General features: G+C 57.5%; 2 protein-coding genes across 2 annotated transcripts in view; one reads left to right on the top strand and one right to left on the bottom strand.

Annotated features, from left to right (window-relative positions):
- The window catches only part of VOLCADRAFT_95449 (uncharacterized protein), a gene marked incomplete at both ends in the record, with an annotated part of 15,336 nt that extends 9,774 nt beyond the window's left edge, over positions 1-5,562 (bottom strand). Inside the window, 4 exons of the mRNA XM_002954614.1 lie at positions 953-1,072; positions 3,585-4,146; positions 4,593-4,924; positions 5,197-5,562. Of these exons, the coding sequence (XP_002954660.1) occupies positions 953-1,072; positions 3,585-4,146; positions 4,593-4,924; positions 5,197-5,562 (1,380 nt within the window). The remainder of the gene's footprint in view (positions 1-952; positions 1,073-3,584; positions 4,147-4,592; positions 4,925-5,196) is intronic.
- Positions 5,563-5,996: 434 nt separating this feature from the next.
- On the top strand, positions 5,997-14,217 carry VOLCADRAFT_95450 (uncharacterized protein; the record flags this gene model as incomplete). The annotated part of the gene is made up of 16 exons (XM_002954548.1): positions 5,997-6,083; positions 6,309-6,440; positions 6,824-6,898; positions 7,418-7,471; positions 7,775-7,842; positions 8,211-8,340; positions 8,619-8,698; positions 9,496-9,589; positions 10,070-10,129; positions 10,769-10,918; positions 11,374-11,478; positions 11,745-11,926; positions 12,446-12,537; positions 13,044-13,125; positions 13,530-13,708; positions 14,000-14,217. 16 exons carry the CDS (start codon positions 5,997-5,999, stop codon positions 14,215-14,217), a joined length of 1,788 nt encoding a protein of 595 aa, XP_002954594.1.
- Between the last annotated feature and the right edge of the window lie 261 nt (positions 14,218-14,478).

Here is a 14,478-nt window from a genome sequence, read left to right on the forward strand (position 1 = left end):
CGGATGCATGCGACCAAAACCTGCCGGCCCAAGGCAAATCAGCCTGGGTGCTTCGCTGCGCGACAGCATACCCGCTGGGCTGGCCTTCCGGATGCTTGCAACTAAACCTAACGTCCTAAGGCGCCTCAGCCTGGGCGCTTCGCTGCGCGAAAGCATGCCCCCTGGGCTGGCCTTCCGGATAGAATGCAGCTCCACACGGTAGCTCGGCCCTTCGCGAGACCTCCTTCGGATGAACCGCATCGGCCCCCTCCGGGTAACTAGTTGGTCCGCCATTCTGACGTCCTCCTTCGTCTCGCTGTTGAATGATGTCCTCCAAGCCTTCTTGGACTCCGCCGCGCGATTCCTCGCGCTCTGCCATCACTTCGCTGTTACTGGCGACCGATATGCCAGCAACGTCGGATCGCCTTATCTACTTTCCTATTGAGCTGGGTCACGAATACAAAGTAAATCCCTATTTAAACAATTCAAACTCCCCAACAGACGACGTTCTGACTTGCGCTTGCTTGCATGGTTGACTGGCGAACTTGCGTTGTCTGGATTCAGCGCTTTGTTCCCAGCTAAACTTTGTAACGAACTACCGTATCAGTCCCTGTCCTCTGGCCCATTCTGGTCTGCGCCTTCCCGCGCCGCACTTGCCGTACTGCACTACAGGACGAGCACTTAATCAACATGCAATGGTAAAAGATTTCGCAGGGTCTAAACTTGCATAGCGTAGAAGAAAATGGCATGAATGAAGCAGTCGTGAACAGATGCAAAATAGCAAGGGCAATCATCACCCTTTATAACTAAGAAACGAAGAAATTACTGGTTACCCTAAATCTCAAAGAGGAAGTCTTCATCGGGTCATTATTTCCATCGTTTCATTGACTTTGATTATGCTTGTCTCTAGTCGGCCTGGTCCATGTAGGGGTTAGGCTGACTGTTGGGCCTAGGACGGCTTACTTCCACGTACAGGGGTGGATACGCAATCGATCAGACTGGGGCAGTCAGCTTCTTCGAAGCCGAAAAGGGCTCGGCCCCGGTACAGCCAGTTGCCCGCCGTATTCCGCAGGGGAGGCTGTACGGCACTGGGCTGCAAGTGGAGGAACGGCGTCGTGTTAGGATTATACACTCGTGATTATGGATAGCCACGAGGGCCGGGTGCGGCGACCGGCGGCGCTGGAGTGATGTGTATACACTTGCAAAGGTCCCAAAGCAATCCATGGACGGTGCATTGCGCGGCGCCTCCATCTCTATAAGAACGGCTGAGCATCTATAGCCTCCTGGTGGTGCGCGAACCTAGCCCTCTGCCAGTCGAACTGGAGAACAGGACGCTTATGAATTTTGTGTGCGACGGAGCAGAAGGCAAGGAGGCAAGTGCTGGAGCAGTTGGCATGGATGGTCTGCTGGAGTTGCGGAGTGTGGCGGAGCTGGGCCATAAAAAGCTATACCAAGGAAGTCCAAGGAAAGAGCGAGAAAACTGCTGCGGCCGCACAGCAATCAAAACAGCATGAGCAGAAGCAGCATGCGCTGCAGTATACACGTACACCGCACCCCCTGTGGCATAAAATGGTCATCAGTAAGCGACCCGTTAGCTATAACACAACCGGTCGCTTCGGTAGGGTAACCGACATTTCGAGGCAACGACCCGGTAACCGACAGGTAACCTTACCGGTCGGTGACCATACCCTGTTACTGGGTCATTAGCTCGTTATATCGGTTACCCTACCGGCCAGGTCCCGAAACGACCAGTTACCGACTACCGGTTCGGCAGGGTTGCCGAGTGCTGGTGACAAACAAGCAAAAGGATAATCCGAATGATCTCCATGAAGGCACTTAGACTCGTCATTTCACCCCAATGGTCATTTCACCCCAATGGTCATTTCACCCCAATGGTCATTTCACCCCAATGGTCATTTCACCCCAATTTGGCAACCAAAGGGCTCCAGGACCAATATGGCGCTGAGTGAAAGAGGAAAGCTGCCGGAGCGCTGTAGGATGTTGTACACCGCTTCTTAAATCTGGTCCCAAACTGATACATTTTTTTATCTAGTTTTTTCTTTTCGCTTGGCGCGGATGTTGGACAAGTTCGGGGGAACTAACTGAATTCCAACTGCCTATTTTGCCGCCTTTCTGTCAGATCTTTATGGCTCCGACCTCCCAGCCCGACGGCGAGCGGGAAGCTGTCATGGATGCCTACGAGTAAACGTCGCCTCAGGCGGAAGCCGATACGTGCAGAAGTATGGGCGGGGTGATACAACTGGGACGCCGGTCCCCCTGGCTCGCGGAGCCCCGTCATCGATTGGAAGCATGTATGGACCACCAGAGCACCATTCCAGGACTGGCTGTACGACTCATGGGATGGCTGCGTCCCCGCTACTTAAGCGGACAAAACTCTTCCAATCGGTGTCTTCCGACGCCACCATCCAGTTGTGGTCTGGTTAGATATAACATAGGACCAGGCTTTTGGGTCACTCACCCGCAAACGTTCCCAAACAGCTGTGATTCCGCACCAAAAAGCAGCTTTTGGCCAGTCCAAGTCTCTTCAGTCCTTCACGAACTGTGCCAGGAAAAAACCCTCGTATGTGGGTCCCGGAGCAACCCGCACACAGTACGACTCCAGCTGGTTCCGGAGCCCTTCCCTGCTCCAATTCCCCGTCCCCGGCAACCTGCCTCCCCCCAAGCCCCGCCCGAGCTCGAACAGCGCATACGCGCGGGGCGACATTCTCCCGCCACCAGGTCGCCGGCCTGCGGGTGGTGACACCACCTCCTCCGCCTCCACCTCGTCCCACCAGGCCCCGTCTAGCAGTGCGGGGTAGGTACATCCTGGGCGGTGCACCTCCAACGCCTCACGCACAGAGATAACGCTACTGCTGCTTCTGCCGCTACTGCTAATGTCGCTACTGCTACTACTAATGCCCCCACTGCTACTGCTAATACCGCTACTGCTACTGTTAATGTCGCTACTGCTACTCCTAATGCCGCCACTGCTACTGCTACTGTCGCTACTGCTACTGCCGCTACTGGTGGTGGTGGTGACAGCGTCCGCAGTGGCACCGATGTCGGTGTTGTCGTCGGGTACCCTGGCTCCCGTATGCAGCGGTGGCGTTAGGCGCTCCGGAACCATAGAGGTGGGGAGGTGGAGCAACGGTTCCACTAGCCGCAACCCGCCCACGCGGCCGAGCAGCCAGGCCACTACCTGCCGTACGTTTGTGACAGCCAGGATGCGGGAAGGGGGAGGAAGGAGAAGCCGTAGGGGGGTTGGGGGTTGAGGTGAATGGATGGGTGGGGAGCAATGAGCAAGGTAGGGGATGTCAGGGGCGCCAATGGCCGCTTAGGTCCGGAAGGTCTTTAGGGGGCCCCCCCTGGCTAAGATGGAAGGTACAGGATGAAATACGGTAACGGAAATGCCCAATGAAAGGATATCCAAATGAAACAATAAACGATGAAACATTGGACGGGAAATCCCGTCCAGTAGCATCAGTTGATATTACTCGGACATGTCATGACGCTGGAAGGGGCTCTGGGGCCGGGTGCGCGTTCCTGGATATGCGTGTCGCGCTTTGCAGCCGGCTCCTCCCCGCCCTGCCTTCCCCGCGCCTCACCGCCTCATTCTCCCGTGGATCTATCGTACAGGTGCTGTACACCAGGCTGCCGCCGCGCCGTAGCAGCCGCACGCCGCGCAGTAACAGCTGCCGCTGCCGCTCGGGATGGCGTGCGACATGTTGCTCGTCCCACCGGCTGTAGCTGCTGGGCCGCTGCAGCTGCAGCCGACCCAGCCCGCTGCACGGCGCATCCACCAAAATTCTATCGTACACCCCAATCTCCCCTTCATCATCATCCTCCAGCTCGTCTGCCCCTCCGCCACGGCTGCCTCTCCGCCTCACCGTTCGCGATCCCAGTAACGGCAACCCATGCTCGTCCACTCTGAGCCGCGTACCGTCAGCATGTACGGCAACCACGCATCCGCGTCGCCACCAGGGCCGGGTAGCTCCCGCCGCCGCCGCCTCCCGCGCTTCTGAGCTCCGCCGGGCTCCATCACCGTCCCCAACGACACGGGCACAGGAGTCGTTGAGATGGTTGCGTCCATTGCGGAGGTTGAAGTCGTTATGGTGGTTGGGCACTAGCCGCTCCACGTTGAACTGCAGGCGCTGCAGGCGCGGCCAGCTGCGGCAGTTCAGGTCCCCCGGGGGCATCAGGTGGAGGGAAGGAAGGGAAGAAGGTGTCCGGGTCAGGGCACTCGCCTGGGCGCCACCAAGCCGCTATCCAGCTTTCCACCCATGCATGGGCTCGCCTTACTTCCCCCCTCTCGCAGCCCAAATAGATCAATTCATCAACAACACTGATATTGTAATATTGTTATACAAGATGGTTGTTGTGCCATCGCCCGACACTTGCAGCAACCGACATCGGCACCCGCGTTTTTAGTCCAGATCTGGATCCAGGTCCAGATCCAAATCCACACAGAACCCCTAAGACTCATGCATGCATGCGCAGCAGAGGCAGGCAGGAGCACAAGGGCCGTTCCCGGGCGGCCCCCTGCACCCCTGCACCCCCGGACACCCGGGCGCCGAGGCCCCCATGTCGCCCCCCAGCAGCTGGGCCCCCAGGACCTGGAGTCCACCGCCAGCAATGTGCCCCGGTTGCCCAGGAGCTCCGCCAGCAGCGCCGTCTTGCCTCCAGGGGCGGCACACAGGTCCAACACGCGGAGAGGCCTGGCGCCAACAGCACCCGCCACGCCATCGCTGATGCCATCGCTGGAGCCAGAGCGATTCCCATGCTTTGAATCGTCGTGCGGTGTTGGCCACTGCTGCTGTGGTCGCACCATCTGGTGGCGGTGGCGGTGGTGGTTGTAGTGGTTACTATGGTTGGGGTGGTTGGGGTGCGCCATTAGGGCTAGCGCGGGTAGCATGCTGGACAGCCCCATGAAGTACACGGCTCCGGCCTGTGGGGGAAATGGAAAGAGCGGGGAGAAGACGAGCGGGGAAATTAGTACAACTACATATAGCGGCGGATAAGAATATCTGCTGGTGGTGGGTGATGTGTACTCATGTGAACATGGGTGCGGAAGCCGCTACAGGTAACCTATAGTCGGATGATACTTCATAACGTCGCCCACACCACCCGTTGCCATGTACTAGGAATCTTCTTGGATTCTTATCAGTACACCCATCCAATCCAATCCAATCCAACCTACCCATCCACCTACCAACGCACCCGGAGAGGCCGCAGCTCATGAACCTGCTGCGCCACGCGGACAGCAGCCGCGGTGCGGGATGGCAGCAACCGAGCCAAGGGGTGGTAGGGACAGCGCTCCACAGGCGTGTCTGACGGCAGCCCAAACCCGGACAGCAGCTCTCGTACGACGCCGTCGCCGCCGCTGATACCGCCGCCTCCACGGTCGCCGCGGTTGTGCAACCGCAGGGCGTTTAGGCGGAAGGAGGGCTGGCGCGTGGATGCAAAGCCGTCGTGCCAGAAGCGCTCGATGAGGGAGACAGGAAGGAAAGATGCGAGATGACGCCGGATGGCGAGAAGGCGGGCGGGATCGCCGGTGCTGACCTCGGGTTCATCGTGGCCGTGCATTTTAACCCTAAGCAAAGTCACGTAATTTCGATGGATATGTATTGGCTAAGCATTTGTCATGGAAAGACCTAAAAGTTCCATAGCGTGGTGCGATTCCGAAAGTCCAAATTAAAACTGCAAGGTTTCGCAGGGCCGTCGCCACCTGCAATGGACATGCCTTTAATTTATCCTCAGATGGTACAAAGGCAGATTTGCATGCGCCGCTGCACCGGAAAACTAGCTCCTGAAAACGTAGTAATAAATGTCACCAGTCTTCACTTTTGCCGTACAGTGCTGCGTTAGAGGGCTTTCTAAAGGACACCATAGGGATACTTACATGGTGGGACGTTTGCGATTGCCACCTGACAGGCAGAGTAATTTGCCTTAAATTATTTGGTTCACTTGACCATCACATAAGTAACTGCGAGGTATTTTGTGGACTTGTGCACGGACAAATGAAGATCATAAACAAAATCAACCAAAAGCTGAAGGATGGTCAAACGTTCTTCTCGTTTGAGTTCTTTCCGCCGCGCACGGAGGAGGTGGGGCTGGGCGGCGGGACTGGCGTGTCGCAATATCCACCCTTCCGACTTGCAGCGGCCAAGTACCATTTGCTAAATCTATAGCTTCTGATCGCTAGACCTGTGTGGCTACAGTTTCATCTCTAAGCAATGTGTGGAAGCCTAATTCCCCGTGCAAGCTTGGGCATCGGACGGACCGAGACGGACGTAACTGTGCCCTGATCATCCCCTGCAAATGCCTTTTAGGGTGTTGAGAACCTATTCGAGCGGCTGGATCGCATGGTCGCATATGGGCCAATCTTCTGTGACATTACATGGGGCGCTGGCGGTTCGACAGCCGACGTAACCCTTGACATCGCAACCCGCATGCAGAACCAGGTAATACCTCTACCGGCCTTCTCCATCGGCTGAATAACTGAGAGGAACGGTAGGACCAGGGGCAGATCCAGGGGCTCTTGACCTCTGGGTCAGGCCACTGTGTTGTTACCACCCGAGCGCACGGCGCTGCCCTCCTCACAGATACGTTCTCCCTCCCTCCCGCTCTCTCTCTACCCCCAACCACCCTTATGCACCTCATTATCCCACTATGAGATATTTTTCTCCATCGCTTCAACTCTAATATATATTCATGGGGTCGTCGTCTTAATCTTCGCCTTCCTGGACCTGTATTGCTTCCCCTGGTTCATATCCTGTCACACCGCAGCGCGCCCTTCCCCCCCTCGCGCTTACGGCCGCTTCCCTTCGCAACTCCGTCCCCTTAGGTGTGCGTGGAAACCATGATGCACCTGACCTGCACCAACATGCCGGTGGAGAAGCTGGAGAGCGCCCTCCTGGAGGTCAGTGAGGTGGCCACCCGCGTGTCTGAGGCCTCATACATACATACATACATACATACATACATACATACATACATACATACATACATACATACATACATACATACATACATAGATTGTATTATCATACATAGATACGGCCAGTCCGTGTGTGGCGAACACGTGCTTAGGCAGTAGCAGTAGCTGGATGCCGGTCTAGTGACAGCTGCTGCTACTGCTGCCGCTGCTACTGCTGTCCGTGCTGCGCCGGGGTGCCCCGACAGAGCCCGAGACCCCGACCTGCACCCCCACGACCTGACCGCGCTTGAGACGGGGCCAAGAACCCCGCCCAACCTCTAGAAGAGGAGTGTATTTTATTCTATTGTATTGTATCCCTCGCTCACCTTGTCGCCTAATCGCAGTCGTCCGTCGGTTATCCTTTAGGCGACCCTTTCTGTTGACATCTTCGACATCTAATCTACATGAATTTCTCCACTCCCTACCTAACTACCTAACTACCCAACTACCTCGGGGTCTCAGGTCAAGAAGGCTGGCGTCCACAACATCCTGGCGCTCCGAGGCGACCCGCCCAAGGTGAGTAGTACAATTCTGTACGGCTGTAAATGTTCTGTACGGAGGTTGCGGAGCGGCCGACATGCGGCAGCTACTTGGCTGTTGGTTCGGTGATGTGGTGTGCTCCTTTTTCCCGTTCTCTCTCTCTTTCCCCTCTCTCTCTCTCTCATACACACACACGCACACGCACATACGCTACTCACGCAGGCACGCACGCCCGCACATACGTAGATGCAGACATACATACACAAACACACTCGAAAAACGAAACACACTCTTTCACGCAAGACAGTCATCACACCGGGGGTCCTGCTGCACTCGCAGGGCCAGGACAAGTTCGAGGCGGTGGAGGGCGGTTTCAGCTGCGCCCTCGACCTCGTCAAATACATCAGGTGGGTGGCTGGTTGGTTGGGTAAATGTGCCCTAGGATGCAGTACCAGTACGTACCAGACCTGTCAGAATGGGTGTGGGTGTTTGTGAATGTATCCGGTTTGGGTGCATGGTCTGTGTAGGGGGGGGGCGTTAGGAAGAAGCAGCAACCAGCGCACGCACGCACGAGAAGTGGGTGGTGGGTTTTGGCTCCCCGGCTGGCTGGCTGGCGGTAGTGGGAGTTGGCTTAGTGGGTCGTAGCCAAACCGAGCCGAGTAATGGAGGAGCGTTGGCGTGCAGAGAGCTGCAAATAAGTAAAGACATCACAAAACGAAGGCTGATGAAGGCAGGCGATACCGCGGGACCGCCTGTGTCTCCTTCCTCCCCGCAGGAAGGAGTTCGGCGACTTGTTCGGCATCTGCGTGGCGGGCTACCCGGAGGCCCACCCTGACGGCATCGTGGACGACCCGGAGCTGATGGAGCAGAACTACTGGGCCGACATCGCCTACCTGAAGCAGAAGGTTGGCGTTGGGTGGATGAGGCACCGTGTGTGTGTATGTATGTGTGTGTGTGTGTGGAGATTTAAATGTGCAACGGCGGCTGCTTCATAGTCATTTTTTGGGTGCTAAGGGTGTTGGCTTCTGTTCCGCTGTCCTTTTTCCTTGCCGTTCCTGCACGTGTGTGTGAGGGCGTGGCGTGTGTGTTGCAATGTCTGAGCCGCGAGAAGGAAATGGCAACGAGGGGATGCGCTTGTGCATGTTTTCATCTCCTCCTCTCCTCCCCTGCCCTCCCCCCGCAGGTTGAGGCGGGTGGTGAGCTGATCATCACGCAGCTCTTTTATAACACGGACATCTTCCTCAAGTTTGTGGAGGACTGCAGGTGCGTGTATGTGCGTGTATGTCCGTGTATGATGTTGTTACAGGGTGGTATAGCTTCACCAGCGGCCCTCCTTCCCGAGGCAGTTCCCTGCTCTCCCCTGCGAGAGGGGCACCCTAATCCATTCACCCCATCCGACTTCAGAATGTATTCGTTGGGTTCAGCAACTTACCACCAGCATCCAACCAAATCTAGCGGATCAACGGCACCACAACTTAGTTCCTGGCCAGCTCTCAAGTTCATATAATCACGTCCTACACCGTCCACAATATGGGGGGCCACCTCCCATTTCGACACCCCTCACACACCGAGGGGTCGGCAGGCGGATTTGAACCCGGAACCTCCGGGAGCAGAAGTCAGGCCTTAACTTCTGCCAGCCACCTGCCTTCGTGTATGGATGTATGGATGTTTGTTTGTTTGTTTGTTTGTTTGCTAATTTGTGTGCACGCTAATGAGTAGAAGTAGGGGCCCCCGAGGGAGGAAGGGTGGGTGGGTGGAGGTTGGGTGCTTATTGTGTGCGAGAACGCAATGAGTATAATGGTACCGACCGGCCACCTCCCCCTATGCGCCAGCCCCCACCTTCAGGTGGCTCTACGATTCCAATGCCCCACCTTCCATCTAGCCGGTATCGACTTGCGGTGCCAGATGTTCGCATTTCCGTCATCTATATGTTTCTGCCACCTCAATCACGCGAGCTGCACACGTTGCCGCCTCGCCCCTCCTCCCTCTTCCCGTGTTTAGCCCCCCTTTCCCCCCTTTCCCCCCACCCTCCTCCTGCTTCTCCTCGGCTGGTCGGTCAGGTCGGTCGGTATCACGGTGCCCATCCTGCCTGGCATCATGCCCATCATGACCTACGGAGGCTTCAAGCGCATGACGGGATTCTGCAAGACCAAGGTACGTGTGCGTGTGCATGTCCGTGTGCTCGCCGATGTGGTGGGTTGTTCGTTGTGATGTGGTGGGGGGGTGTTGATGGTGGTGGGGGCGCTGCTGTGGGGAGGCTGGAGTTGGATCAGTCGGTCAGGAGGACATTGGATTCAGTATTGCGGATTAAGCATCTACACACTCAGAAGAAGGCGGATGGGGATGGCGGAAAGCGAAATCAGGGTCGGGATTGGGATCCGGTAGGTTGGAAACAATGCGCCCATGGGGAGCAGCAACGCTTTGTGCAGACGGCACCTCTAGTGACTACTGCTGCCCCTTTCTTGCCTGGTAGGACGAGCACTTTGCGGCTTGTCAGCCTCGGCTTGTCCGCCGTCTCGATCTCCCGACGATCGGCTTTGTTGATGTCCCATACGTCCCATGTGCCCTTGCCTGCGTGTGTGCTGTGATGCTGTCTCCCCGTGTCTTCCCCCGCTCGGTACGGCGGCGGCGCAGGTCCCGGCTGACATTCTGGAGGCGGTTGAGGCGATCAAAGACAACGATGAGGCCGTCAAGGTGCGTAGATGCGCGTGCGTGTTTGTTGTCTGTGTGTGCGTGTGTCTGTGTGTGCGTGTCTGTGTGTGTGTGTGTTGATGGGGGGAGAGGGTGGCCCCTTCCTGGGGTCGTTGGGGTTGTTGGGAGGCTAGCCAGCACCTTGGCAATTAGTGGGTGGGTCCCCCTGGTCCCCTGTTGCTCGAGCAGCTCTCGTGAACTCTCGCTGATTCCGCCTATCACTCCAAACACTGCTAGGTAAAGTTATTGTTCGTTATTCGTGTGCGGTACCACCGTCCGATATATCCCGTATATACCACGGCTCCGAAGATCATTAAATCACTCGCAGGTACCCGTCCTGTCCCCCGACCTTCCTCCCGCCTTCTGTGGCTGTTTCCTCTCAACAGTCCGGCACCCCTCCTTTTCTTACTTTGCTACTACTGCTGCTCCTACTGCTGCTACTGCTGCTCCTACTGCTGCTCCTACTGTTGCTGCTACTGCTTCTTCTTCTTCTTCTTCTTCTTCTTCTTCTTCTTCTTCTTCTTACCTTTGTTCCCTTCTTTCGCTACTTTACCCAATGACCCACTTGCCCCCCATTACTCTCCTTCCCGCCTCTTCCCCCCCCCTCCATATCGCCGTCCTCCTCCTCCTTTTGCTTTCCAGAACTTTGGTGTCGACCTGGGTGTGAGGATGTGTCGGCGGCTGCTGGATGCGGGGGTCCCCGGTGTGCACATGTACACACTCAACCTGGAGCGGTCCGCGGTGGGCATCCTGGAGCGACTGGGACTCATAGACACGGCCAGGGTGCCCAAGGTAAACGGGGCGGGTGGGGTGCGGTTGATTGACCTGTGGGTAGACGCAAGTGGGTGGATGGGGGTCTGGTGGTTGCGGGTGGTGTGGCGGAAAGGGTGCGACATTTGGAGTAAATCAGGGGGGGTAGTACATGGGGGACTGTGAGCCATTGGGTGCGAAAATCGCGTTGGGAATGTATCGCGGTCCTGGCCCAGCCCTGGTTGCAAATCACTGGTGAAAACCCGCCACTCAGTTCCCCAGAACGACATCCCGGGTCATTCTCAGCTGTCCGTGAGACGTATTTTTTACTGCTGAACATTTTGTATTTGTATATACGTATATACCATGAGACGTATTTTGTGCTTTAGGGTTTTCCTTTCCTCTCTGTTTAGTCCCCCGTCCCCCGTCCCCCTGTACTTCTGCACCCAACCACTCACCCACCTACCCACGCTCCTCCTCCGCCGCCGCCGCTGCAGCCCCTGCCCTGGCGGCACGTACCTACAGGCACCGCCCGCGCGGCGGAGTCCGTACGGCCCGTGTTCTGGTCCAACCGGACCAAGGCCTACTTGAAGCGCACGCAGGTGCGACTGCGCGGAGTGGGTTCTGCCGCAACCGCCCGCAACCACCCTGTTCCCTCATTTCCTCGCGGCTGGTAATCCCCCGCCCGCTCTCCATGGCGTCCTGGTGGTTCATCCCGAGGGCCACCACGCGTACATGTGTGCAGCGTGTAGCTTCTGTCCTTGATGCATGTCACATCCTCTCCTCCCCCACCCCACTTCATCGAAACACACACATACACTCATATGCACATACATACGCACATACATGGGCACTTACATGGGCGCAGGGCTGGCCGTCGTACCCCACCGGTCGCTGGGCGGACCGCGGCGCCCTTCAGTACGGCAGTCTCGCTGACGTGCCGCAATACATGCGCCGTCACACCAGCACCGACGCTCGCAAGGAGAGGGCTCGGGCGGCGTGGGGCTCCTCCCTGGAGAGCGAGGACGACGTGAAGGCGGTGTTCGCAAAGTGGGTTTCGGAGCGGTTATGAGGGAGGAGGGGCCCGGGTTCGCAGCGGGTAGCGGGAGCTGGAAGGCCGGGAGCTGAGCTGGGGCGTCAAGGGCCTTCCGATAGTCTTACCTATGTTATATAACCTTCTGATATGCAAAGAGTGGTGTGCGGTGTCATTTCAGGTATGGTCATTTATAGATTCACAGGGGTAACCCGCCAGGCAGTGTGTATGGGAAGCCTGCTGGCAGACATGTAGACAGCGACACACAGGGACAGCACCAACTCTTGAGGCCCCCCCATTCCCCTGTTTGCGGGGGAAGCCGGGGGAAGGTTTCTTCTCCTCTCCATCTCCGGGGCCCAGGTCTCCCTGCCCGCGCACACACCCCACCTCACCCCCTTGGCGTTTTGAAGGCTTACAGGCTGCTCACTGCTGGCACATTGATGAGTCGATGAGGTCAATTCGCGTAATGTTGCATTGCTTGATCCTGGGACCCCTCTTGGGACCCCGCCTCGTCCCACACTGCCCCCACCCGCCAGGTACTTTAAGGGCGAGGTGAAGTTGTTCCCGTGGAGTGAGGTGGAGGGGTCGCCGGAGGCTGCTGCAGGGGAGGAGGCCCTCATTGCGTCTGGTACGTGTGGATGCATGGATGCATGGATGCATGGATGCATGGATGGATGGATGGATGCATGGATGGATGGATGGATGGATGCATGGATGCATGGATGCATGGATGGATGGGTGGATGGATGCATGGATGCATGGATGCATGGATGCATGGATGCATGGATGCATGGATGGATGGATGGATGGATGCATGGATGGATGGATGGATGGATGGATGGATGGATGGATGGATGGATGCATGGATGCATGGATGCATGGATGCATGGATGGATGGGTGGATGGATGCATGGATGCATGGATGGATGGATGGATGGATGGATGGATGCATGGATGGATGGATGGATGGATGGATGGATGGATGGATGGCCACCTGCTAATCCACTTAACACCGAACAGCTCTTCATCTTGCCTGCATTTCCCCGTCTCGACACGCTGCACCCTGCTGCCCTCCCTTTGACCTATTGTTGCCTATTTTGGCACCCTGGTGTCTATGGACTGCTTGTCCCCCAGGCTACCTGGTCATCAACAGTCAGCCCAAGCTCAACGGGGTCCCCAGCACCGACTCGGCACACGGCTGGGGAGCACCCGGCGGGTGAGCAGCAGGGTGGCAACGAGGCCCTGGGAGTGTGGGCCCGAGGGGGGAGGTGGAGGGGGGAGGGGGGAGGGGGGAAGCCTGAAGCACACCGACGTACATGCGTGGGGGCACAGGCATGTCTCACGGGTCAGGCATGTCGACGGTAATGGAAAACGGGCTGAGGAAGCGCCGCCGGGTTGAGAGAGAGAGAGAGAGAGAGAGAGAGAGAGGGGGGGAGGGAGGGAGGGCAATGCACTCAACAGAAAGCTCATCTCTTCCACTCTTCCTCGTCTCAGCTCTCCTCCATTAGTGGGAGGAATCCCCCAGCTGACAGTCACTGGCTGGCTCGCTCCCTGGTCTGTGGATATTTGGACGCCTACCGCACCCACCGCAACAACCTCACCAACTGCCCCGCCACGCAGTACACTGTACGGCAGGGCCTATCTGGAGTTCTTCTGCTCACCGGCGGCATGGGAGTCCTTGCGCGCACGGCTCGACGCGGCGCCTTCGGTGTCGTACCTGGCCGCGACGGCGGCGGGCAGCCCCCAGGGCAACCTCAAGCCTGACGACGTGGTGGCGCTCAGCTGGGGCGCCTTCCCGGGTAAGCCCGTGTCGTACACATTTTTTACCGACGCCGTACCCTCGCCGTACACTGGATTGTTGCGTCCGTCGGTTATTCAGCCGCGCTCTGTCGATATTTAATAAACAGGGATGCACTACGTATTTTCAATCGCTTGGGCCTTCGCTGGTCTGAGATTGCCACTCAACGCTATTTTCCGCCGGTTAAAAAACGCTCTACTATCTTAGCCGGCGATCTCCAAAACCTCCTGACGCCTCCTTTCCCCCGCGTCCCCTCCCTTCCTGCCTACCCCAACCCCCATCCCCCGCTCAGGCAAGGAGATTGTTCAGCCCACGGTTCTGTGCGCCTCCAGCTTTGGCGTGTGGAAGGACGAGGCGTTTGAGCTGTGGCTGTCCGAGTGGGCCGGGCTGTACGAGGAGGGCAGCCCCTCTCGCCAATTGCTGACCGGAATCCACGACAACTGGGTGCTGGTGTGCGCGGTGGATAACGATTACGTGGCTGGGGACCTGGCCAAGGTGCTGCTGGGCTGAGAGGCAGAGGGGGGCGGGGGGGAGATCGTGAAGTCAGTCTGGGAAGGAAAGCCGGAGTGAATGCCTTGCTGGTATGATGGCGGGGGCGTGATGATCGTGTGCGCGTGTGTATGTGTTTATTATGTATGGACGTGTGGGTGTGTGGGTGTGGGTGTGCCTGCGCTACTTTGTCCGGTTGAAAGGACAGACGGTGTATGTCTTAATTAGGCTTCAGGCTCGCTTACCAATTGGAAGGTAGAGTGAAGGCACGTGAGTGAGAGT

Source organism: Volvox carteri (genome assembly GCF_000143455.1).
Source record: "Volvox carteri f. nagariensis unplaced genomic scaffold VOLCAscaffold_44, whole genome shotgun sequence".
NCBI classification, from domain to species: domain Eukaryota; kingdom Viridiplantae; phylum Chlorophyta; class Chlorophyceae; order Chlamydomonadales; family Volvocaceae; genus Volvox; species Volvox carteri.